We start from the raw sequence: 24,395 nt of genomic DNA on the forward strand, positions 1-24,395 counted from the left end.
ACAATCAAGTCGTTTAACAGTAAAAAGCCAGTTTAATTGCAGAATATATTGACAGTACAATACAGCAATAAAAAAAACTGCCATAATGCTTCTATTTTTACATGACTTACACAGCTGCTGCTCAGCTCGTCAAACAGAACAGCAACAGGGCACAGTACAGTAACAATGACAATGACACGACATACAGACAGGCTCACAGAGCACTGCACCCGTCATTCTCCACGGGCTAGGGATGTGTTCATTAAGAAATGTACAATATAATAATAAACATAAACCAAGAACCGAGACACAGAGCATTCGATGACTGGGTTTGAAAGGGACTGGTTGTCACACAGGGAGAAGAAAGCACAGCCACCAAAACAAAAATAAAAACTAAAGAATATGGATTACTTTGCATGTATGCACTTCATACATAACGTTAAATGACTTGACATTGTCCATGATCTCTCATTACTCTGTCTGGCCTTCATTTACCACATTATATCCTCTTTATTACTTGTGCCTTATTTCACGTATTACATGAGCGCCGGTGTATTTCAATACAGAGCTTCAATGTGTCCTCCCTCGCTACCGAAGGATCCTAGGACCAGACCTGTCGTCTGTTACTGTCTTGCGGAGCTTCACCCCCCGGCGTATAGATACCAGCATATCTATGTCCTCCTGACTGACAGAGGACGCCCCCTGAGGCGCAAACTGAGCGGGATCCCCTGACAGTGAGCTAGGGAAGGGGAACTGACCCTCACCGAGGGCGTGGGCGCTGGCTGCCAGCTCTCCTATCTTCTCCACCAGGCTGTGGCGGTTGGCAGCGAGCATAGGGTCCTCCTCAACACTTTGAGCAGCCATGCCGAGGGCCTGCTGTTCGTAAACAGTCCTGTCCGCCCCTCCTCCACAGCCCCAAGATGTGTCAGGGAGGCTCATCCGCTTTGGAGGAGCCCTCATATTGTCACTAGCTGATAGGTCATCACCATACAGAAACTCCTCACTGCCTGCAGAGTGATGAGACGGGCTAGTGTAACCCGGGGAGTTTGGCACTGTTGGGGTTTTAACTGGCACGATGGGAGGCCGGATGGGAATGGGGCCAGATGTAGACGGCGTGCGTCTCACGCCAGTCTTGGAGGATGGCGTCCGGCGTATAGTGGCTGTCCCTGAAGCAATAGCTCCAGCGCCGCTTCCCCCAGCGCCATTTGGAGTTCCCTGAACAGTCTTACCTGCAGGCAGACCCGCTGTACTTGCAGGTCTCTTAGTTTGGATCATGCGGCGGTAGCTCTGCGCAATGTTACTATGACGAGGGATGGTGGAGGATTTGTCAAAGTCCACCTGCCCTTCACTGTCAGCATCTCCATTAAGAGAGTAGCACTCATAATCAGAACCTAGAAATCACAGCAAGTCATGAGAATCCATTTTTTCCCCCCACACTGAATATTCAATAGTTCATAAAGCAGTTGTTTTGGAGGGTTAATTAGCAGGTGCTTCATTACATAGCAATTCACAGTAATCAAACTGGAGTTTAAGGCAACACGTACTGCACTATTCAAATCACACACGTGCAATGATTGAAACACAACAGTTAAATTCGTGAATAGTGTGCTGTATGTGGATATCATGTGTGTTTAATCAGGCAGGAGTGCGTGGCTCTTCAGGGATGACTGTTACCTTGACTGGGTATGGTGTCCTCGGAGCAGGAGGGGGTGTTGGTCTGGGTGCTATAGCCACTGGAGTACTGCAGAGAGTCTCTGCTGCTCTTTTGCTGCTCCATGCTCAAGCCCCTGGTTAGAACCATGGCTAGAGTACTGGCTGCTGGAGAGAGGGGCTCACCATGCTTAACACACATATACAGAGATACAGACAGGCAGGAAATACATAAAGATTAGGACACATTTACATTTTCATCACACTGCAATCCCTACAGCATACAAATTGATATACTGGCATTTATTTTTTCACTCCTTTTTACCTTGGCTGCAATGGTTCCTGGGCCACTTCTCACCCTGTGTGGCTCATCAGCTTGCATTCCAGAATACCCCTGTGGACTGGGCGGAGCCTCCAGTTCTCTCATCTTATCCACAGACTCCCTCCTACGCTGTGGGGTGCTGGCCAACGACGGTTCGCAGGAACTCGATTTGGCCCAGTCCTGCAACAGCAGACTGAATAATGAGACCGTCTTCCAACAGTGCATCTCCAGTGTTTCACTGGAAGTTGTGCAGTAAAATACGGAAGCTGTTGATTTGGCTTATAAACTGGTTAGATGCATGGTAGATATGAATAGAGCACAGCAGGGCGTGCAGTTTAGCACATCTTTTTTGTGGAAACATTGGAAAGCTGAGCTTGATGAGCAACAGCAAAACAATGATTGTGAGGTTATTCTACAGAATGCAAAATCTGTGAAGGCAACAAAACACAAGAAGCAAAGAAGCAACAAAGTCTCAAAAGAGAGAACCCAAAGCAAAATTTGCAAATGAAAACAAACCTTCCAGCTAGGAACCTTTGATGTGGGTGAGGGAGTGTTGGATCCAGGGGAGTGGTTAAATGTGGGGGACGCAGGAAGTATAACAGATAGAGGCCTGATGGTGCCAGTGTGTGAGAAAGCAGGGCGGAAGGTGCCGAAGGATGAGCATGAGCCAAACTGCGGAATGGACAGACAGGTCTGAGTAAGAGTGCTCAACATCGGCGAGTAGTCCACGTTATACCTTACAGCGGCTGTCGTTAAAGGCTCACGGGCCTCTTTAAGCTATAGATAAAAATGATTGAAATGCACAGCACATCAGCGTGCAAGTGCATACATCTGCTAGTGCGCGTGTGCGCGTCCAGCAAAGCAAGTACGCTGGTAAGAGATGCATGCAGTACTAACCGCTGTAGGAGAGTTGCACTCGCTGACAGACTGGCAGGTTTCTGAAGCCTCAGAGGAGGCTGAGCTTGTTGATTTCTGGGAAAGGAAAGATGGAGTAAAGAACAGTGGAGATGGAGAGGAAATGGGGAGAAAAAGTTAGATGTGAGAGATGCATAGGAAGATGGTGAGAGCTGGAGAAGAGTGTTGATGAGCTTTAGAAGGAGGGATTTTTTTCTCTCTGAGGGGATCTATATTCTATAGCCTAGATTGAAAATAAAGTAGCCTGTAAGATCATTTATTCAGAAAAAGAACGTTGCATCAGTTGGTGTGTTGCTGAGTGTGTTCTCTACACTGCAATCTGTTCAGACTGTGAGAGTCTGAACGACTTTATCAGTCCAGTGGGATAAAAATTCAACATTTGCAACTGATAGAGATCTATTGCAAAAAAAAAAAGAGCTCAAACTCTTATGGTGGCTTCATGTCTGAAATACAAAAACATGGAAAAACTCTATGGTTTTCAATTCAGATACAGCAGACGGAGTGTGATTGTGGTTAAAAAGAGAGAATTATTGTAGATCTGCATTGACAAGAAAGTGGTGTTGTTGCCGTGTCCTCCTGTCCTGATGTTTTACTGCCAGAGAAATCTCTGGAGATAACAAGTCTGCTTTATTCCTGATTTTGCTGCAACAAAAAAACCCAAAACATTTTCCCTCCTGATAAAAGGAAAAGAAAATATCATAGCTGAGACTGCAACCTGGCTTGTGATATCAGAGGGCATGGGTGATGGAGGCTTTGAATGGGTGTTGGCGTCTTGGGAGACAAAGCCCGAGTCATGGGAGGAGACGCTGCTCAGCCGATGGGCTCCTGAGGAGGGCATCTGGAGGAGACTGTTGACAGGAAATCGCATCGGTGTAAAATTCAGCATTTAGTATGCATTCTAATCAGGATTAATATTATCACATTTATGGTTTTGTAAATTACACAGAAAATAGTAAAAAGAATAAAAGGCTTGTGAAAAATTAATCACAAAAGCTGTGATCATGAAGGCTGTGTTGTGTGAGAAATCTAAATGATTCCATTCTTCTAATTCTGGTCCATCAAAGAGCATTAAAAAGTTATCATTTCTTTGATTCTTCTTCCTTTCTGAGCATTAACAGCAGTCTTTGTGCTTTCTGTCTGCTGCTCTGTCATTTTCACTCTGCGCCGCTTCTCTTTGTCACCCACGCATTTTGAAATGTGCAACTCGCACTTCTCACCTCCCCTCCCGTACTCCCCTCCCACACCTCCTTCTTCCCCTCTCACTCTGGAATCCATCCGACATTAACATTTCTCGTTAATCTTCATTCTTTTGGATGAAGCTTAAGGAGGATTGCCAAAATAAATATGGCAAATTAAACACAATAAATCATTTAAAAGTAAAGCCTAGTCTTAAGCAGTCATTTTTCTCTCCTTTGAGTTTTTAATAAGTAAGCTTGTTTTTATTGTTTCCTATTAAAACCTTTGTCTCTTCATCATAATCTTTCATTTGAATGTGTGGCAATGTGTGGTGCTTAAGTTATTACCCTATAAAAGTAGCATCTCATTACTTCCCCAGTCCCCTTAATGATGACTTTCGACACCTCAGTATATATCAGTAAGGACCTGTTTTTTTCTCAAGGGTAGCTGCATAGGCAGAGACCATCCTCACTAACTTCTGATGCACGCACAGTCATTCCTCTCTATACTCAGGCCTGAAATATGACAGGAACCGCTCAGTGCAGAAAAGAGCTTCAAGGGTTAGTGCTAAAATAATAAAATCACGGGGAAAAGAGTCAATGTATAGAAGTCAGACTGAACTGAAAGACTGTTTCAGAAAAAGCTTACATGCTGGTGGTGCAAGCATCTGTTTTAAAATTAGCCAGCCAGGAATACCTGTAGCATACTAAGAATAGGACATGGCGTTAATTGGAACAAGTGTCAGGGAGGTTCTGCTCGGAGCTGTAGCACTAAATAAAAGTGAGAAGGTATGATATTCCTTCCTCTCAACATTAAAATGTGTTTGACCTAGAATGCCACATTTGTAGAGAAACTTTTGCGCTATCACCTTAAGTCAGATGAATATGTGGATTTTGGCTCTTGTGTAGGCTCACGGCTGTCAGCTGGTGATATTTGACAGCTTTAGACCTAATCTCGCTGTAAGAAGCTTGAGAACTACAAATATATGCCAGGAGCAAGAGCTGAGGAGCTTGCGAGATAGCGCTGCATGTCGACTGTCACTGCTAATCAGGCTGTGTAGTGAAGAAGACATGTCACAGGTACATTCATGGATTTATTATAGTCTTTATTAATGTGCTATTAAGCCGGCTGAAATGATTTTTTTAAAGTTTATAAAATATATTACAACCTAATGTACAACCAAAACCTTATATAATACTGGGCCTCTTCCAAATAATCCTGGATGTTTGACCTTCACAGTACGGTATTATGCAGGTTTCATACACAGGCTCTTTGAGTTTGACACTTGACGAAAAATGTTTTCCTGAGCTCATCTAAAACAAGAATGTAAAGCATGTGCTTGCAAGCATGATTTGAAAATTATGGCTTGGAGATTTATTTCATATTCATAGAATCTGGGTTGTTCATTTTAAAAGAGGAGACGTCGACGTCATCCTACAATTTTCTAACCACTTAAATGGAAAACAGTATGATTTGTAACTCAAAACAGAGGACACCTTTTATCTAATTCTGGATGTTCATACAAAAGACTGCAACGTGCAACAAGTGGTGTGTGTTTGAATAATATACCTGCACATACTGCTCTTCCTGGAACCTGTGCTACTGGGGGAAGAAGGAGGGGTCTGGTAGGACCAGCTATAATCAGAACCTTTTAGGTCCCGGATCACCTGCAGGAACACAACCAAATGGGGATTTAGACATAGACAAGTCTCTTTTCAAATATGGGAAAAAAAGACGAGAACCAACAAGATAAATACACAAGCTGCCGAGAAGTAAAGGTTAATTAAAATTGAGTTAATTGCAGCTCAAGCACCCTTTCCAGGTGTGAACTGATAACTATTTGTTACTCTATTGGGTATTTATAGCAGGTGGATGGAGCTATGAAACAACAAGTTGCTTATTTTAGCCGTCGGATTACAAAAAATATCAAAATCTCTCCGCTCATAATAAGAAACACAGACATTTTTAACCTTTGGACTGAAACCACACACGGCAAATTAAATTCTGCTTCAAATAACTTTGCCACCACTGTGAGGAAATGAGCATGTCAGCGGCACTGGAAGAATTTGTAGTATTACACTCCTGTTACCTGCTCACTAGCTGGTGGCAGCTTGTGCGGGTCTTCAGTCAGCAAAGTGAGGTCATCAACAATGGCTTGTAAATGTGTTATTTCTCCCAGCATGGCAATCTCTATATTCTGCAGGGAAAACAGTATTGATCGAATTAAACAGCTACCACATCAACAAGACGCAGCAAAGATATTTCACAGTGTATGTCGGTGTTCTTTACACGCACAAGCTTCCATACTAAAAAGGCTTAATGTCCCTTACCACCACAGGCTGAAGCAAGTTGATGAATGAACAGTAGCGTCCCCTCTCCTCCAGGAGAGCTCTGCGCACTGCCTGCTTCTCCGTCTCCTCCATCAGCAGGTACAAATCGCTGACATCCTGCATGGCGCTGTCCAGCTGGGGGCGCAGATTACCGCGGCCTGCGCAAGGCGAAGGGTGCAAAGACACAAAAAGGCAGGAAGGACAGAGCCAGGGAGGACAGAGGTGAGGGGAGTTGAGTAAATAAAGAAGGAGAGGAGAAGGAATGAAAACAGATTAAGATTTGGACGGGAGGTTACAAAAGTGACAGGAAGTGTCCGCAGTGCACGAGGGGGAGGAAGAGAGGAAAAGATGAGAGATGATTAAAACAAATAATGATAAGCTGCTGTGTACTAAAGGTCAACACACTTAAAAACATTACACCAGAATGGATAATGACCACAGGAATGAGAGGACACTGAAACATGTCATCAATCAGTGCAGCTGGAGATGATTTGCAGACCCTGAAATGGATGAGATTGGAAAAACACTACTGTATGGAAGGTCATTCAATACTGCATGCCACAGTGATACTTTATGATAGATACAGGAAGTCTAAGCAACGAAAGAAGGATGAGATGAAGATGAAAACGAGTATTAGGATGACACACGATTTGCTGTGATTGCATGATGTACACATACGCTGCCAGTCATTTTGAACACTCTACAGTGTGCTGAGTTTTAGCACATAGAAAAATATAATGAACTAAAAGGGTGTGAGCAGATCTAAATTAGTATCGCTCTATGCTGGCAATCGCCTTGATGAAAAACATTAACAAGCAGAGCGCTGTAGATTATTCTTACAGCTGTCCATATCTTTAATACGTTCAGCTTAATGAGCTACGCTTTCAGCGCACCTGTATTTAATAAGGCACTAATTAACTGAGTCCCAAAAGGACGTGATTTAGAGATCCTTGCAACAGAAGCTGTATTCACAAAGATGCAGGACAATACTTGCAGCATCAAACCTCACATAGGGAGCGATTTAGGAAAATTCTCAAATCAGGAAGCGATAGCAACTTTTACCGCGATGCCACGTATGACATATTTTTTAAAAGGTGCAGCTTGACTGAATTCAGTCTCTATCTGACCTGCTAAATATCTGACCTACTTTCAGACCTACTTGCACAACATGTGTCTGCTGTGCTTGTTTGTTTCCCATGTAAGTAATTTTAGTATTTAATCATTTTTCAACATCAGACTGTGGAATCAATGTAACTGTCTGGGCAAGAGCCTGCAGATGGACCGTAGAGACAGGCTGAAGTCATCACTGTTGCACTGTTTAGCTTTTTTGTCAAGAATTACAGAGTTATGCATTACCTTACACTCCATATCTGGAAAATATCTGGATTTGTTTTGTTTTTGCGCTATTTTATTCCCTGCTTAAGAAATATTCGTGTCTCCTCTCCGTTTTTCACCTTAGTAGCAGACGCTGGTGTTAAATTGATTTGTAAATAATAAATGGGAACTACTCCATCTTTTAACCACAAATGTTAAGACAGATGGTGTTTTCTTTGACTGGCAGGTTTACGTAAAGATGGGTTTAAGCCTTGAAACTAATACGTGAAGTTCTTATTTGTAGCAGCAAACATACCTAGAAGCTCTACAGCCAGGGATAAACGGCAGACAAAAAAAATTGAGGAGGGTTTCAGTTAGAGGGAGGGAGGAGAGGAAAGAAAGAAGAACAGGCAGCGTTAGCTGTTTTAAATCAGGGCATAATGCATGTTCATGACTAGCCTGTAACACTGCTACATTAAAATACTGTATGAAAATAGGAGTTTAATTACAGCCAGCAGCGGGGGATAACGCAAGCACAGCCAGGAAAGAAGTTAATTTCTTTGATTTATAGGGTAAACTATCCAAAGTTGGAAAGGAGCCTCTGAAATTGTGCCAAGCATTTTGACTTGAGAGACTTATCCTTTCACAATCTACCCTCTAGATGGTGCTATTTTACTGCTAGTGCAGCGACCAGTCGCAGACTTCATTAATTAAAATCCGTATAATACTAATTAATATATCACGAGAGAGTTACTAACCTTTTCTTGCTTTTTTCTGGAGTTTTATGGTATCAAGTGACTTTCTTTTGATTTCCTGACGAGATCTCTTGTATTCTTTGGCAAGCATGTGAAGACAAAGGAAGTATAAATTTCCATACAATACACATTGTGCAATTAATGTCTTTTATATTGCTGTAGTTATTCACCTTTGGCATGGTCTTTGTCCAGCTGGTTAGCCGTCTTCTTCCATTCCTCTATCCTGTCCTGGAGCGGCGTAACCAGGCCTTCCATAAGAGCACTGCAGCAACAAGAAGAGACAATATTCAAGAGAATGAAGGGTATAACAAATAGGTTTATTTCCACAGCATAGCAAAGAGTAACAAAATAAGAGAAAGGTCACCATGGATGGAGAACATAATAATCCCCTCAGGACAGGCGAAGAGAGAAAATTGCAATGGAGCAAATAAAAACAAAAGTGACACTTACTTGGTGAAGTGGCGTAATTTTGCCTCAATGCTACGGTGTCGCATACACATCCTTGTCAGAGCTGAGCCAATGTCCCTGGTAGCACCTTGTAAACACAATATGAAAAATAGAAATGTCATCTACGATATCGGAGCTCGGCAATAGAAATTTAGACCTAGAAGACCCAGAAAAAATGATTTTCTATAAGAGGGCTATACAGATATGGAGTGCTTTGAAAGGCCTGAGACTCTCCTGTCAAATGGACTCATCAGCTTTTATTCCTCCCTCTTTCAGCTGGAGAGGCATTTTTAGCTGCAGCCACTAGATGGACATATGTTGACCGTAAAGGCAGGGCGTGCAAATGTCACATTTGTTTGGGGAAAGCAAACGTTCCACAGTGACCGTAAAATAAAGCCCTGTGCTATCTTCTTCCCTCCTGACAAAAACACGTATTTTTCCTGTTGACGCTTTAACGTCGCCGCGTGGTAATCTCCCCACACTGAGTAAATAACGGCTTGTGTGAATTTGTTACTGTACTTTTCCTCTCTGCTGAAGTGTAATTAAATGAGGTTTTAAGCCCCCAAAGCTCAGGATGGTCCACTGTGTCACTGATGGTTCATAGGCCAGTGTAATATATGGCAGCGCTGATCCTGTTGTAATCTGGGCCACATAAGGCTAATCTCAGGGTCTCTCACCACAAACACACACACACGCGCAGACACAGACGCACACAAGGAAAGAGAGAAGACACCTCTTATAGCAGACAGACCTCAGAGCTGAGGCATGTATGTGTGTTTGTGAATGATTGCTGGAGCGTATGTGCGGAGGTTTGTTTGTGTGAACGTATGGACAGGTGGTGTATTTTACCAACCCCCACACCCTTTCCGAAGTTCTCACCCCTTTCATCCTGGAGGAAAAAGGAGGGAACCATGTAAGGGGATATCCCTCTATTCTTCCCTGTCTGCTCTGCCTTTCCTGTTCTCTCTGTTTCCTAAACACCATTCATGCAGGGCAGGCAGCGTTAGGGAGAAACCAGCTCTAACCTTCACTACAAAGCCTGAAGGAAGAGAAAATGAAACGCACGACTAATATAACTGGCCTAAAATGAGACTCTGTGTAAGAAATGCTCCAGATCGTCGTCCAGTGAGATCTGTGCTCTTTTCCAGATATCACATAAAGAAACTAGGTTACTGTCTCCTGCTGATAACATGTCAAACTGTCAGACAAAGACCAGCTCACTCCAACATTTGGCTGTCAACTTCACTAACTGCTGTACTAGTTCAAAGAAACTACTCAGCAACAGATCTGGGCCCTGTATGCATTGCTCCTCTGAGTGAGAGGAGAGGTGAAAGGTCATCCAGCTGTAACACACAGAGGTATTCAACATCAGCAGGAAGTGATTTAGAAAAGACATGTGGAATCTATACGCTTTGCTCTTGATATAAGCAGAAAGTGGGGAGTCCAACCTATGTAGAGGATTCAGTCAGGTAAGAAACTCTGTTTACACCAGTTCATGATAACCAATGAGAAACTCAGACATGCACGTGGTACACACACGCACTGATTTTGCCTTTCTCCTGCTAAAGCCATTACAGAAAGCACCCACAGCGGCATCTGACTTCCCAGATGGAAGAAGACTGGGCGATAGATGAATGAGGCACAAGAGAGTAATGTGGGTCCTGGTATCTCTAAAACAGATCGTCCCAATGTCACTATCAGCTGGAGTGAACTTTCAGCCCCCCACTCCTGTCCCATTCACACCTGCCAATTTCCCTCCTGCTCCCCACCTCTTCCCTCCTGTCTCCTCCCCTCCTTCTTCCCTTCCCAAAAGGGGATCAGCTGACAGCTACATCCTGGGGAGGTTCAGGGCTTCCTGACCATGTCCAAGAGCCGTGCTGGCCTCTGGCCTTGACCGGATGGATAGTGACACGGTGATTCACTCCCGTAGCCCCCCTACAAAGGCTCACAGGCATGTGACAAATATATACAAGCTTAAGCCTGACTCGAAAGACAATTATTATGCAACACTTAGACTTCTGTCCTTCTTTCTATTTTCCTCCACAGCCGAATACCTCTATGTGTTGTTTCATCCTTTTTCTTCACTAGTCCAGATTCAGCATTTTCAACATGTGGTCCATAACAGTTTATGTAGCGAGAAAAAAAATGAGCTTCAGTAAAACTGATTCATCCACCCTGAAAATAATATTTCAACAAAAATGCTGACTTTAAATAATTTGATTACATGTTACAATACTTGATTGCATATTGTTTATATCACACATATTTTCCTTGATGATTATTTGAATGTGTAAAACTTTTATTTTATATATTTCAGTTTGAACTTAAAAACATTGCTTCATGTTTATGTGGGCAAAGAGTGATGTTTGGTCATTTCATGATATAATGTGGCAGCACAGAGTAAAACAAAGCAAGAACTTTCTCTTTCAGTCTGATTCATTCAACCTTTCCTGTTAAGAAATCTAACAGCCACCTCACTCATTTAAAAAAAAAAACTAAAAAGTCAACCAGCACAAAAATGATGATTACCAAACTAAACCACTGTTTTAATTTTTAAGTCATATCATGATTCTTTGATATAGATATATCAATGCTTGACGTTCTAGAAACATGCTAGCTGATGTGTGCAAGAACTGGAAAAGTGATTTTTGAGCAGACCCCTGTGGCTTTAGGATCTGGGCCGACCTCATAGCAGACAGCCACACGTGCATGAATGAAGCAAAACACAGACCACTACGGGGGAAAACTGTTATGCAACAGAACCATATATCTTACAGCTTGGAGCAAACAACTGGGAGTAACTGAACAGTGGACAAATCTGTGGTTCATTACAGAAGCGCTGCCGTGTGTGCATCTGAAGCTCACGGCGCCTGGTTTAATATACAGGCTGAGCATAAATACAAACTGCCTCGAGATCTGCTACGTATGTTGAAAAAAACATGGGGCTGTTGGTGGGAAGGTCATGCCCCCATTGGTGGCTTTAAGCTCTGGTATCTGAGGCCAGACCAGAGTAGTCTAAGCATTTACTGAGTGGTTCCATCCAGAGCTCTGGTTCTGATTAACTCCCCTGATTCCTTGGGGAAGGAGGAGCATTTTAATAGGCCTTCTTTATAGAGAGTTCTCCTGCCAGGAGTCGGGAGCCAGAGGCTAAACTGCCACAGGCCTAACTCCATGATGTCTTCAACATGGGAGCTAAACTTAAATATCTCTCTTATTAACCATCTAAACCCTAACGCTCAGCTCAGATTTCATTAGTGCTCAGACAAGCGAGCCTGAATGTCCTTCTGCTGGAATTAAGGCTGGATACGTTGACGCCGGCTTTCAAGCTGAACGCAGCTCACTTCTTCTCCATCTTGATTTCTGCCTTTTGTGTCAATAAAACACGTTTGTGTGGAATTTTTTCTAGACTCTCAAACAGCCTCTGCCAAGGCAAGGAAATTCCATCATCCGTGAGACAACTGTTATTCTTTGCATTGGCACCTTGGCCACTGTGCTGGCTGTGCCTCTCGGAGACAGTTAAGCCTCCTGCGTTTACCCTCCTTCACCCCTTTTAAGTGAGGCAGAGTGTGAACTGGCAGGGACACAGAGAAGGCCACTGATGGATGAAAGGCAGTGTGGGGTGAGACGGGAGGAGGTTGAAAGAGGGCACACACGGCGGAGGTGCCGGGCGGGTTTGGCCTGTCAGAAGGCAACGGAAGTGCTATAGTGTGGCAGGTGCAACAGGCCCTGACAGGACGACATCGTCCACAATAAGCCGAGAAATTAAAAAATGTAATGTTTGCATTACTGTCAAAATATTTCTGTAATTTGTGTAGTCATCTCCACTAGAACACTTTATATATATATCTTTGAAGAAGAAAATGAGGAGGACCTGCTTTGATTTTGACAGCTTCACTTGTCTTCTTTAGCTGGTAGTTGAGCAAACATGAAACTGAGATTTCTGAAATCATAACCTGATTAAACATCAAACATTCACATCCTCAAGAGATTGCTTCAAAGCACAGCTTGAGCTCTTTTGGTGCAGCACAGTAGGAGCTGTCTGTATTATAAATAAAGCAGCATCTATTGCATATGCTGGTGAGGGAGCTGTAAGTTGTGAAGGAGGTAAGAGTGGCAGATAAAACAGCTGTATCTGTATGGATTATGAAACGAGAGTAGCGTACTGTACGCCTGCAGCAAGAAAGCTACAGATCTGTGTAATTTATGTTGCTTAAATATTGGACATGCAGTATCTGTGAGTTTATTCAATAATAACGATGGTATTTGTCCACTGTATTCACAGTTAGAAGAGGGAAAAAACATAACAGCAAATCCAGGGTACAGATCCAAATGCTTTAGGATCAACACAGTGTGTTCTGTCTGTAGCAAAAATCAAAACGTCATTCCAAGCCTTTGTGTCACTTCCTTATACGTGGAATGCTTTTTATTAGTACAATACAACTAAAAGGCAGAGGAAACAGCCCCGGGATCAATTGTTTTAGTCTCTCACACACAGTCGAGCGCACACTCATCCCATTGTTGCCTGTCCAGACAGCACGCACAGCAAGTTTCACCTCTCAGACAGACCCCAGTGTTTCCTGATGTGGCGTAAACATGTTCTGGTGTGCATTAGAACAAGACTTTAAAGAGGAGGAGGAGGAAGTGATATTCCTCTGCTGGAGGAGCTTCCTGTTCAAGGGCATAAATGTTTCTAAAAATAATCACCACCCCTTGTCCAGATGCGCTTTTCATTAGAGATGGAAAAAAGGCCACAGGGAGAGAAAACAAGAAAAAGTACAGCAAAGGGAAGCAATCCACAAATGGCTGTCTTTGTCTCATGCCAGACAGGGATGTTTAAAGCTGAAGAAGATAGATGTGATGTCCCTTTATGCAAGAACAAATAAGCAATGATAGCCAAAGTTTGACAAATTTACTAAGCAGCGCTCTGTCAACAAATCTGCAGCGATTCAATCACACGACTCAAGCGCTCCTGTTTTACAGGCTCAGCAATTTTCTTTATCTTAGCTCACCCGAGTCTGTCCGGCCTTGCCCCACCTATGTAAATGCTACTCTGCTCATTTGCAAACAGTCCTGCAAACAATGCAGACAATACTGCTGGTCCTTCTGCTGCTGCTACCTCCATCTGAGTCTCTGAGCCTGAAGTTATCTTGAGCAGCAGTTTATTATATTAGCCACTCTGCCCTGCGCTGATCATCAGAACCTACGTGTCAAATATAAAAGCTTGAATAGAATAACAGTTTAGCGGAACAGTAATTAGATATCCATCCAAATCATTGGGGTTCATTATGTTAGCCTTGTGAACGTCTTGATCTGTTCACAACACATCACCCAGTAATTTTTGGGCCACTTCAATCTTGACCGATGTGTTTAACGGACCAATAATAGCAAACATGTGATCTGATCTGTCATTCTACATTTTCATTTCTTTGAAATTGTATTCCTTTTAATCTCCTCTCTCGCATTCCTCCAGCAGCCTCTCTCGTGCATTTCCCCACTCCTCTCCAGCTCCCTTCCAAAGCGGAGTTCGTGTTCAGGATGTAGCCGAACAGAGTGTTCCCCTCGTGTTTGTCTTCTTAGTTTGGTATTCGACCTCAGAATTGAAGCTACGCTGAACCCAAAGATTTGTTTTCTCTCTTGTTTTTATTTCCCCTTTTCATCTGTTTCTCACATTATTGCTGCACCCGCTTCACCCTTTACTCTGTGGATGTAGTTATTACAATAGCTGGAAAACATTCATCTGCAGGATGACCGCATTGAGTTTAAGCCCATAAACTCCGTAGTGACTCATGAAGAACTCTGCTGGAAATTGTCCGACGAACAAGGTAGGAAGCTGAGGGGGAAATGAGAGGCTCTTGTCGATACTTAGCGTGACCTTGTGGTTGAAGGTCGTGAAATAACCAAAGAGCCTTGCATACAATTAGCAGAATGGCACAACAGTTTGTAATTTACCAGCTACTGTATTTATCTATGTGAATGACTGAACATGTAGGTCCGATCTAAATCACTTGAAATCTATAAGCTAATTAACTGTGAGCTGCAGATTCTAAACTCTTGGTTCTGGTACGCAGCATGCAGAACAGGCTTGTCTCAGGCTTGTACATGGAATGCAAATGTTGATGCATGTCAGCTTTGGTCTGATGGGTACACTTATTATTTGACATGTCTGCAAAAATAGCTGCACTGCTGGGCTACATTAATCCCCTGATCTCGCTCTGCGCTAGGCCACGGCCACATCTCGTCCATGCCAGGCTGTCCAGATGGCGGGTAGGGATATCCGTCCCATCTGCCAACCCAGAGAAGTACAGCGGCCAAGCAGATTAGTGCTTCGCTGACACACTGATCTACTAGCATACCTCCACAGAGTATGGACTGAGTGAGTAAGAAAGAAAAGACACAGAGCCAAACAGAGAGGACTTGCAGTGACCGACAGAAACATTGTTTCCATGGGTGTACATGTAATGGAGTATGGACGGCGCTAGCTTTGATAATCACACGTAGAAGAAGAAATGTTCATCCGTGCTTAATAAAAACATGCAGTGTATGGTTGTCTGGCCGGTGATCCCACAGTGTAAATTTTTAAAGCTGGGGGTAGCTGATCAGGAAGAGAAGAGAAGGCAGTCTGTGTCTGTGTGTTATAGAGTGGGGCTAAGAGGATTAGCTAAACGCCTCTGCCTAGCCTGGATACCCAGAGCTGTGGAAATCCCACTCCAATCACAACCCCCACCCAGGTCAACTAACCCCCAACTACAGCCAACTCACTTTCTGCAAAACATGGAGACTGTGTCATACTTTCATGGACCATTACCCATGTCTCTTTGACGTCTATCAAACTCAACTACGTTCAAAAACTGGGAAAAAAAACAACTTTTGTTTAAAGAACACATCATACATCCAAGCAACAACTAAATAAGTAACACAGTCTCCAATTTTCTCAACTCGAGTCTGATCCTTTTAAATGTCCTCACATAACATTTTAATATGAACGACAAAAAAAGGTCCAGACGGCACACCAAAATCCATTAGACTGGCCAATCCAATGAGCTACACGGCCTTAGGTTAAGTTGCACAAAAGCTTGGTGTTGAAACGTATATCCTTAAAAACCCCAAATTCTCCACATATACCACCTAATATAGACTTTGTGGCTTGCAGACCTTTATTGAACTCAGATGCAAGCTATGAGTTCACTGAGACAGACGTGCCTTCAGACATAGATCCATCAGCACAGCTTAGAGAAACAGTGCTGTTAGACACAGTGCCAGAACGCCTGGAGGCCAACTCCTCCAGCTGCTTCATAGAAAACAGATGCTAATACCATGACAGCTACCATAAACTCTAAAAATGGACAACGCAAGCAAGAAGTCTGAACATGGACACACACCGAAGTAGTGTGGCAGACACCGATTCAAACAGAGAGCTGAGTAAGGTTAGTTGAGCAAAGTCATAATACAATTATGATTAAAAAGATACCCTTTGAGAAAAGTGCAGAAGAACAGTTAAGAATTCATAAAATTCGTTTCGGTCACTGTCCTCTCTCTGGGACTATCAGGAAGCTGTCAGTGAGGAGAAATGCTGCTTTTCTTGGCAGGGAAGTGTTTACAGTCTGAAGAGAGAGTGTGGAAGTAAGAGGGGCGAATGGGTGAGTGTGTCAAAGTTAGATTAAAGGAGGTAAAAGAGGAACGCGATGAAACCTCCAGCTGTGCCAGCAGCTGCAGCTCGTCCCCAAACACAAGCGTAGCTCGGAGTGACAGCGATTGGGGCCAGCAGTTCATAGCCAAGGGCCTGCCCCCTATAGTGCAAATCAGCCCTATAAGGCTGTGCAGACGCCGAGACAAACATCATCACTGCAGGCAGGCAGACACACACACACGTGAAGGATACAGACAGAAAAAGAAGAGAGAGAAACAGAAATAAAGGCTTACTATATACTGACCATCTAACCTCTGAATTCTTTTTATCTTTATGGTCCTAAATAAGTTTGAGTTAGCAAGAGTACAACCATGTGGAAAACAGAGAACATCTGGATGCCAGGATAGCTTAAATAAATTGACATTGCAGCTGCTAGAGAGGCAAAGTTGCCTAAATAGGTTTAAAGGTTACCCCTGTGCACTGAGAGCTAGCGCCAGTAAATATCGACATTACTCCTACCTAATTAATTACTGGGTTTGGTTTGGAGCACGCAAAGACTAACACAGCTCACACAGGAGAGACAGAAGTGAGATGGCATGCTTGCTAAGAGCACATAAAAGCTGCACAAGATGTTTTAGTTTTCTTTTTTTTAAGCAACTGCTATTTGTAAAACCAGTTGTCCCACAGCAGAGCTTCGAGCTAAATGCTAACACTACCACAGAACATGCTTGCAATGACAAAAAAGCATTGCTGCTACAGCACGTTTGATAATTATGTCCACTATGTGCAAAATGTGTTACTGGCTATCACTTAGTAAGTAACTGTATTAGCTACAGGCCTGATGGGAATTGCAGGTTTAGCCATGTAGCGCTGAACCACTTGGTTAAATGCCCACAGATCTGTCACAGATATTTCATTATGGAAAAGAAGCAAAAGATTATTGAAAAGTAAAGAAACAGTGACCATTGTTGTTACTCCCTTTATTATATTGACGACAGCATGTAAGGGAAAATAGCAGTGAAATCAATCAATCAACACTGAGCACCAATGAAAATGATAAAAGCAGAATAATACTAATATAAGACTTTAGATTTTAGTAAGAAAAAAAATTATCTCATATGTTTCTGTCTAAGTACACTGATTCCCCTTTAATTGCTAGTCTCTCATCACCCATGCAGTCTGTGTCCTGAGAAGGATGGCACTAATCCTAAACTTAATGTGCCTGGGAGAAAAGCAGAAGTGGGCGTATGAGTGACACACTTACAGATTTTATACAGCTATCTGCAAACTCTCGTTGCCCTTCTCTCTCTTCTCATCTCTCTCCGGAATATCAATCATTTTGCTATTTTCCCTTTTTACAGCAATTTTCCTTTGAAGTCTTGCCCTTTATTCCTACCATGGCCTACCCCCCTTTATTGTAGCAGGCTGCCAGCTGCTCGAAGCCAGCAGGCTGACCCCAGTCTACCTTGCATCATCTTACAGAGCTCATGTGCACTCACACCAGGAATCATTTAAAGTAGCCTTTAGTATTGTAATAGCGATAAACTGTTGCTGTAAAGTGCAAGGAAGTAAAACTGGCAATAATAAGTGAACACTGAGGCTGCTCTGTTATTTTTCCCAGAGGTAAGTGGTCAATAAGGGGCGGTGCCAGTGCAAATAGTTTGAAAAACATCTTGGGATGTGGCCTGTAAGGTCAGGTGACCAGCTACCAGCTGTCACTCTTTGAATACAGTGCATCAGTGTGTGCTTATGTATGTGTATGTTTCTGCGTCTATGTGATTGAGTGTGTCGAGAGCCTCGTCGGGGTTTGCAGGGTTTTTCTGACCTACATACTGCTCTCGACGATCAACTCCAAAGAAATCTGTGTTAATCAGCGGCCTCTCCAGCCAGCCAGTCTGCTGCCACTAGCGCAGTGACAAAGCAGATCAGCAGACCTCATTAAGACCAAAGAAACAATAAGCTTAGATTTTCATTTCTCTGAGCCTCCACCACCCGACCTCGCTCACAGCTGGCCCCACTCGCGTCATCTTAGTGAACAGAATGGTGCCGTGAGAGACAATACACTTACTTAAGGATGTGAAAAGTCTGTTTATTTTCTTTATGTGACCTTTACGACTTAGAAAGGGAAAAACATACTAACTGCTTGTCTACCAACACTCTTAGCTTCTACTTTTTAACAACTCCCTACTAAAACAACAAACGTATTTGTTCAACAAAGCTGATCATTATCATGACACTATTTTTCCACCAGTTCATACAGAGGCTCGACTCCACACCATGTGAGGCTAAATTTCCCTTACCTCTAGAATTGGTCGCCATGTCCGCCACCTTCTGAAAGGCATCTAAAAAGGCCACTGCTGCCAGAATTGTGGTCCTGTAAGTACATTGGTTCATTGCACTCTCACTGCACAGTCTGTAAACACTGCACAAGAATTTTCCTCACTGAGGTTTACTGTTCACAGGAACTGCTTCTCACCTGAGTTGAGAGTGTAGCTTTGTGGCCTTGGCACTGAAGTCTTCCCACACAGGGTAAGAGCTCTGATAAGAGAAAGGAAAAGTGTTAAACCAAATAAATATCTCACCAAGGACATTCAGGTCCGCGTGCTTCAACAAAAACAGCAGGCACAAAAATTTCAGTGTTAGATTTAGTCACACAAAATGCATTGTCTCATTAATTTTGGTGGAAAATACCAGGTTGAAATCCAAATAAGGAAAATAAATGTATATATCCTACCCCCCAAAAAGCATTTGTTTTATTCTGGGAAAAATCAGTCAATCACATAACGCCTGACAGACCCGGTTTTATTTTTACAAACTAGTAATTAATTTACACTGATTAGCAGATCACTCTCGACTTGTTCAAAGCTGTTTTTCTTTTTTTCCCTTATCTTTTTTCTTATTCCATTATCCCCTTTTGTGTGATCAGTCATTATATTGCTAATAATAATTAGTGAAATAAAAAGAAAAACAGAAAAAAAGAAGAAGAAGAAAGCTACAGAGAGGCTGGCTTCTTACCCTAGGATTAGAAAAAGGGTGTTGTATAAATCCATGCTCTGACTTGTCTTTAAAAAGGCCAGTGTGATTTTTGTTGTGCACACTTGCAGTGCATTATATTTACAGTGTATAATACTAGGGCAGATTGTGAAATCACAGTGATGTTTAAAATTGGCATACAACATTTTTTTTTATGCTTCGTCTTTATTATTATCGATTCCCTTGTTTCATGATAAAACAAAAACTTGCAGCTCTGTGTCTCAGTGTATTTGAATATTTAACTTGTTTCAAACTTGTTTGATACAACGGGTAAACATTGGCCACCTACAGTGATAAATCTCTTTTGCAAAGAGGTAGATAATTTGTCCCAGGTGACAAAAGAACTACATACTTTTCGATTTGTATATAGATATTTGCATGTCTGGTGTGCAGGCACGTGCTGTGTACAAGGCCTAATATCATTACTATTTATGCACGCAAGCCAGGTAGTAAGACTTTCTTTTGAAAAACCTGGATTAGATTTAGCCCAGGATCGTCACATGCTGCCGTGAGCTATAAGAGCCGACCATTAGAGTGGGACCTTGAGCCCTGGAGTAAGAAGAGGAAGGGCACAACCTCTATGTGACTCTTTGATGGAGAGGAGCTAAAAGGGGTTACACATCTTGATTATATATAGCTAGCATGCAATCACAAAAAAGTCTTGTGCTGCATCACTTATAACCTCCATTCTGGCAATGACATGATTTAACTCCCAGGTTACCTTAGATAAAGTCTTTGCCTTGGAAAGTGATTTAGGAGCCATTCCCTCTTTTTAAAAAAATTGTTTTTCATGAACCTCCCGGCTTGGCTGTTCCCACTTGACTTCAACAGGTGTCTAATTAGCCTGTGGGCTCTGTGGCTCTGAGGGGCTGGAGGGATGTGCTGCCAAGACAGCTGAGGGTAGAGGGCAAAGAATTGGGTAAAGAGGGCTATGTGCAGTGCAGCTGGGAGGGGGGCACACTTTTTTTTTTTCTTTAAAGTTCATTTACACCCAACAACATCCAGGGATGAAAAGGATGGATAAAAGAGAGAAGCAAGCAGAGAAAGTCTCTTCCTCCCACAGCTCGTCATTCAGGTTAAAAGCATTATCCTTGGACCTGGTAGGAAGTGTTGCTCAAGGACATTTGGTTACTTTTTCACACAAAGAGGCTTGAAATCACTTTCCCTATCACTCTCATCAGATCAAATCGAATTCCTGATGTAATTCTTGACTCCGGATCTAATCTTGCAGAACATTCTTTTCTCATTTCATCCTGTACCTACTGTTCTAACACCTCCCACTCTTTCATTTCTTTTCCTGTTGCCTCATCAGACAGTTACATAACCAACAGGTGCAGCTATTATCCACACATTTTCTCTATGCAGTACAATATAGCACACAGGAGGCTGTGGAAGTGCTACATCTATGTCACGCGCGCTACATTCTAACAATATTCAGAATTAGGAAAGCAGTGCCATTGGATCGCTGGTTCGATTGGCTTGCATGGCACAACCAGCCGGCAGGAATGAGGTCAGATGTCTGTCTCGGGCAGTGGACATTGATACTGTGCTGACTAAGGGATTCAGCCTCATTCATCTGTGCTGCTTATCAATACACAGACTGCCTCTTTCTGTGAGCCCCTGTCGCTCTCTGGCCCCGGCGTGATTGCAACACAAAAAGGAAATTTATGAAACCAAACCAGCACTGCCAATAGAGCTGATTTCACTGGAACCTGACTAATGAGAGGTCCATAAATAGTCTGTCCTAAGGCGCCATGATCCTGCGCGCTAGTAATCAATAAGAAATCTGCTGGACTGAAAGAAGTGCTTGACGCTTGACTTATTCGCTGTTGTAACCACTTTGCTGCATCATGGGTTTCCCGGACAATGAGAAGACTGGGTGCTGCCTCCAGGCCCAATGAACGCGTTCACACTTTCCATCTGTTGTCATGAACAGCAGACCACCCTGGTTCAACTTCCTTCACTTGACCCCTCCCCCAACATACATAAATACACACGCTGACATGTAATCAACACACACACAATAACATACGTGTGATTCTGGCTTAAGAAATTGTTTTTAACTAAAAGACAGACAGCACTGGCTTCGTACAAATACAGCGCAAGGTCACACAGTTCAATTGTTAAAAGATTAAATGTGCATTTAATACCAAGTTGAAAAAAATGTAGATATTTCAGTCCAAATAACAGGAAGCACAATGATAGCATTTCAAGTCTATTTCTGTTCAGAAGCTGAGGTTATGGAGCTCTCATTTTCTTCCAGAGCATCCTCTTACAGCTGACACTTAATTCAGAAATCACTTGAGGCTGGGATAGAGAAGGAACAGTTGTTTAGGGTTAAATGGCACCCATCATATGTGTAGTATGACTTTTATTAACTGTGTAGTATAACTTCTTCTTTAGTCCTGATAGTTTTACTGTAACACACAAAAAGAGGAATGAGAGCTGGAATATTTTTTTTAACTTTGATTATGATCTAACCCGTGGACCACACACCCGCAAATAGTGGTTTTGTGTTAAAAGACAAATGTAGTTCTGCAAATGTTTCCATGCAAGTACTCTGGCACACTTGCTAAAGTGTGAGCACTGTTTGACCTGCAGTACATTATAACGACAACACAAAGGGAAACACGCTTCATCTCCCAGTTTGTCCTACAGCGGTGTTTCAAGTGGGGGAGGACCGGGTGAAAGAGACAAAGGCAGTAAAAAAAAATGCATCTGATCAGCCACTGTGCAATCACAAAGGTCACATAATTCCCTATCTACTTTAAATTATGTGTGATACCTTCATGTCGTTCACAATGGCCTGGAATAATCCACCCAGCGCTCCACACTCCTTTTCCACCGACTCCATGGTGTCAAAAAGAAACAAAAAAAGCTCGCGGAAAGACAAGTATCAGACAAAATATTCCACTGTTGCTGCTTCAAACATCGGACGTGTAGACCTTTGTTTTCTTCATCCGTCCTTCGAGGTGCTGCCCTACAACAACGTAGCCTGCAGCGAGGAGGATGCGAGGACGCACAGCCCACAGCCAGCAGCGGAGCGCACAGACAAAAAGAAATGTGCTGCTCGGTGTCACCCGGTACTCCTGCTCGCTCTGCCGCCGGTACTCGCCTTTCGGTGGCACAGGAGGGATGGAGCAGGGGCGCTCTCTTCTGCCAGGTTGGACTACAGCTATGCAACGTGGAGGGCACATGCACGGTGGCTTCTCATGATCACCGTTTAAACACAATCAACGGAGAGAGCACTACTCTGGGGAAGAGGGCAAGAGGAGGTGGAGGACGAGCAGGAGGAGGGGGTACGACCGGATCAGTCGCAACAGACGCGGGGACGCGCTCCGTTGTTAATAGCGGAGCAGATGTCTTGGAGCTGAAGGCTCCCGTAATAAGATCCATGGGAATGGAAAGGGGGCTGGTCAAGTGCGTTTTTTCTGTCTTAATAGGAGGAGGGGACAAGAAGGAACACCCATTCCTCCTTCCACCCCCCACGCAAACAAAAGTGAAGCCCTGCCTTCTCAGCGAACAATTGCCAAACAGGCAAAGTAGGATTTCCTCGGGTTTAAATGTGTATTCACACACGTGTCTGTTCATGATCGTTGAGCCACTCTTAGCCGTTTCAGGAAACAGTAACATGTGGGCCATTATCGCCTCATTAAGCATTAGCATTTAGAATCAACATAACAAATCCTAATTCAAGCCACAGTTTTGACTTTACATGTTTTCTTTGCGGGTCCATGAGAAGACTGCTGGTTGGAACACATCAACTTTTGCTTACCAGAGCAACTCAATGCTATTATAGTTGACTAAAACTAGAGGAAAGGTGTGAAAACACGTTTTTGATTGAACTGTAATAAAAACAAAATATAGACTTTAGCTCAAAAAAGTTGCAAAGATATAACAGTTGCCCGTCCACGACGAAAAGCTCTTGTTCCAGCACATCCCAAAGGTGCTTTATTGGTTTGAGATCTGGTGACTGTGGATGCCATTTCAGCACAGTGAACTCACTGTCATATTCCAGAAACCAGTTTGATCTTATCTTTGTGACGTGGCATGCTATCCTGTTGGAAGAAGCCATCAGAAGATTTGTACACTGTGGTTATAAAGGGATGGGCAGGATCAGCAGCAATGCGCAGGTAGGTTACTAAAGGGCCCAGACTGTGCCAAGAGAATATTACAGCATTACACTATTACACGACCACCAGGCTGAACCGATCCTGTCTAATGATACAAAGTAGAATGGACACCATACCATACCAGCTTTATTTGTAAAGTACTTTAAAACAACAATAATGGACCAAAGTGTTGCACAGAAGAATAAATAAAAGACAAAATAAATACGGTGCATATGATGTATAATGAGGCACAGAATAAACATAAAATACAAATGAAATAAATAAAAGACATAAAACAAGAGAAGAACATTAGCCATACAATAAAAAAATACAATAAAGATCTAAATAAATACAATACAATAGTAAACATTGCACAATGGACATGGAGGAAAAATGGGTTTTAGTACAATTTAGAAAAAGATTGAGAAGGTCCACGATTTCATGTTGTGTACAGCAAATTCTCTTTTGATCAGAAAACATTTCACTTCATTGTTCTTCGCTGACACGGATGGTAAGGTGTGGTCGAATGCTGCTGTAGCCCATCTGCTTCAAGGTTGTGCAATTAAAGATGCTTTCTGCATACCTTTGTTGAGTTACTGTTTCCTTCCTAGCTGGAAGCAGCCTGGCCATTCTCCTTTGACCTCTGACATCAGCAAGGCATTTTAACCCAGATAACTGCAGCTCACTACATATTTTCTCTTTTGGGACGATTCTCTGTAACCCCCAGAGATGGTT

General features: G+C 42.9%; 1 protein-coding gene across 5 annotated transcripts; it reads right to left on the reverse strand.

The window, feature by feature from the left end:
- Nucleotides 1–12: 12 nt before the first annotated feature.
- Nucleotides 13–22,964, reverse strand: mtss1la (MTSS I-BAR domain containing 2a). 5 transcript variants are annotated; one of them, XM_040025120.1, is made up of 16 exons: nt 22,334–22,964; nt 18,992–19,053; nt 18,816–18,889; nt 8,892–8,976; nt 8,612–8,703; nt 8,445–8,519; nt 8,003–8,011; nt 6,373–6,530; nt 6,132–6,239; nt 5,612–5,709; nt 3,582–3,714; nt 2,849–2,923; nt 2,468–2,623; nt 1,955–2,131; nt 1,654–1,819; nt 13–1,370 (listed from the first exon to the last, which is right to left on the reverse strand). In XM_040025120.1, exons 1-16 carry the CDS (start codon nt 22,400–22,402, stop codon nt 568–570), a joined length of 2,340 nt encoding a protein of 779 aa, XP_039881054.1. In that variant the 5' UTR covers nt 22,403–22,964; the 3' UTR covers nt 13–567. The 5 variants fall into 5 exon arrangements, with proteins under 5 accessions (XP_039881054.1, XP_039881055.1, XP_039881056.1 ...); XM_040025121.1 differs by lacking the exon at nt 8,003–8,011 and having other exon boundaries at nt 22,334–22,963; XM_040025122.1 differs by lacking the exon at nt 2,468–2,623 and having other exon boundaries at nt 22,334–22,962.
- Between the last annotated feature and the right edge of the window lie 1,431 nt (nt 22,965–24,395).

The sequence above is a fragment of the Simochromis diagramma genome, unplaced genomic scaffold, assembly GCF_900408965.1.
Source record: "Simochromis diagramma unplaced genomic scaffold, fSimDia1.1 OVJJ01000293.1, whole genome shotgun sequence".
NCBI classification, from domain to species: domain Eukaryota; kingdom Metazoa; phylum Chordata; class Actinopteri; order Cichliformes; family Cichlidae; genus Simochromis; species Simochromis diagramma.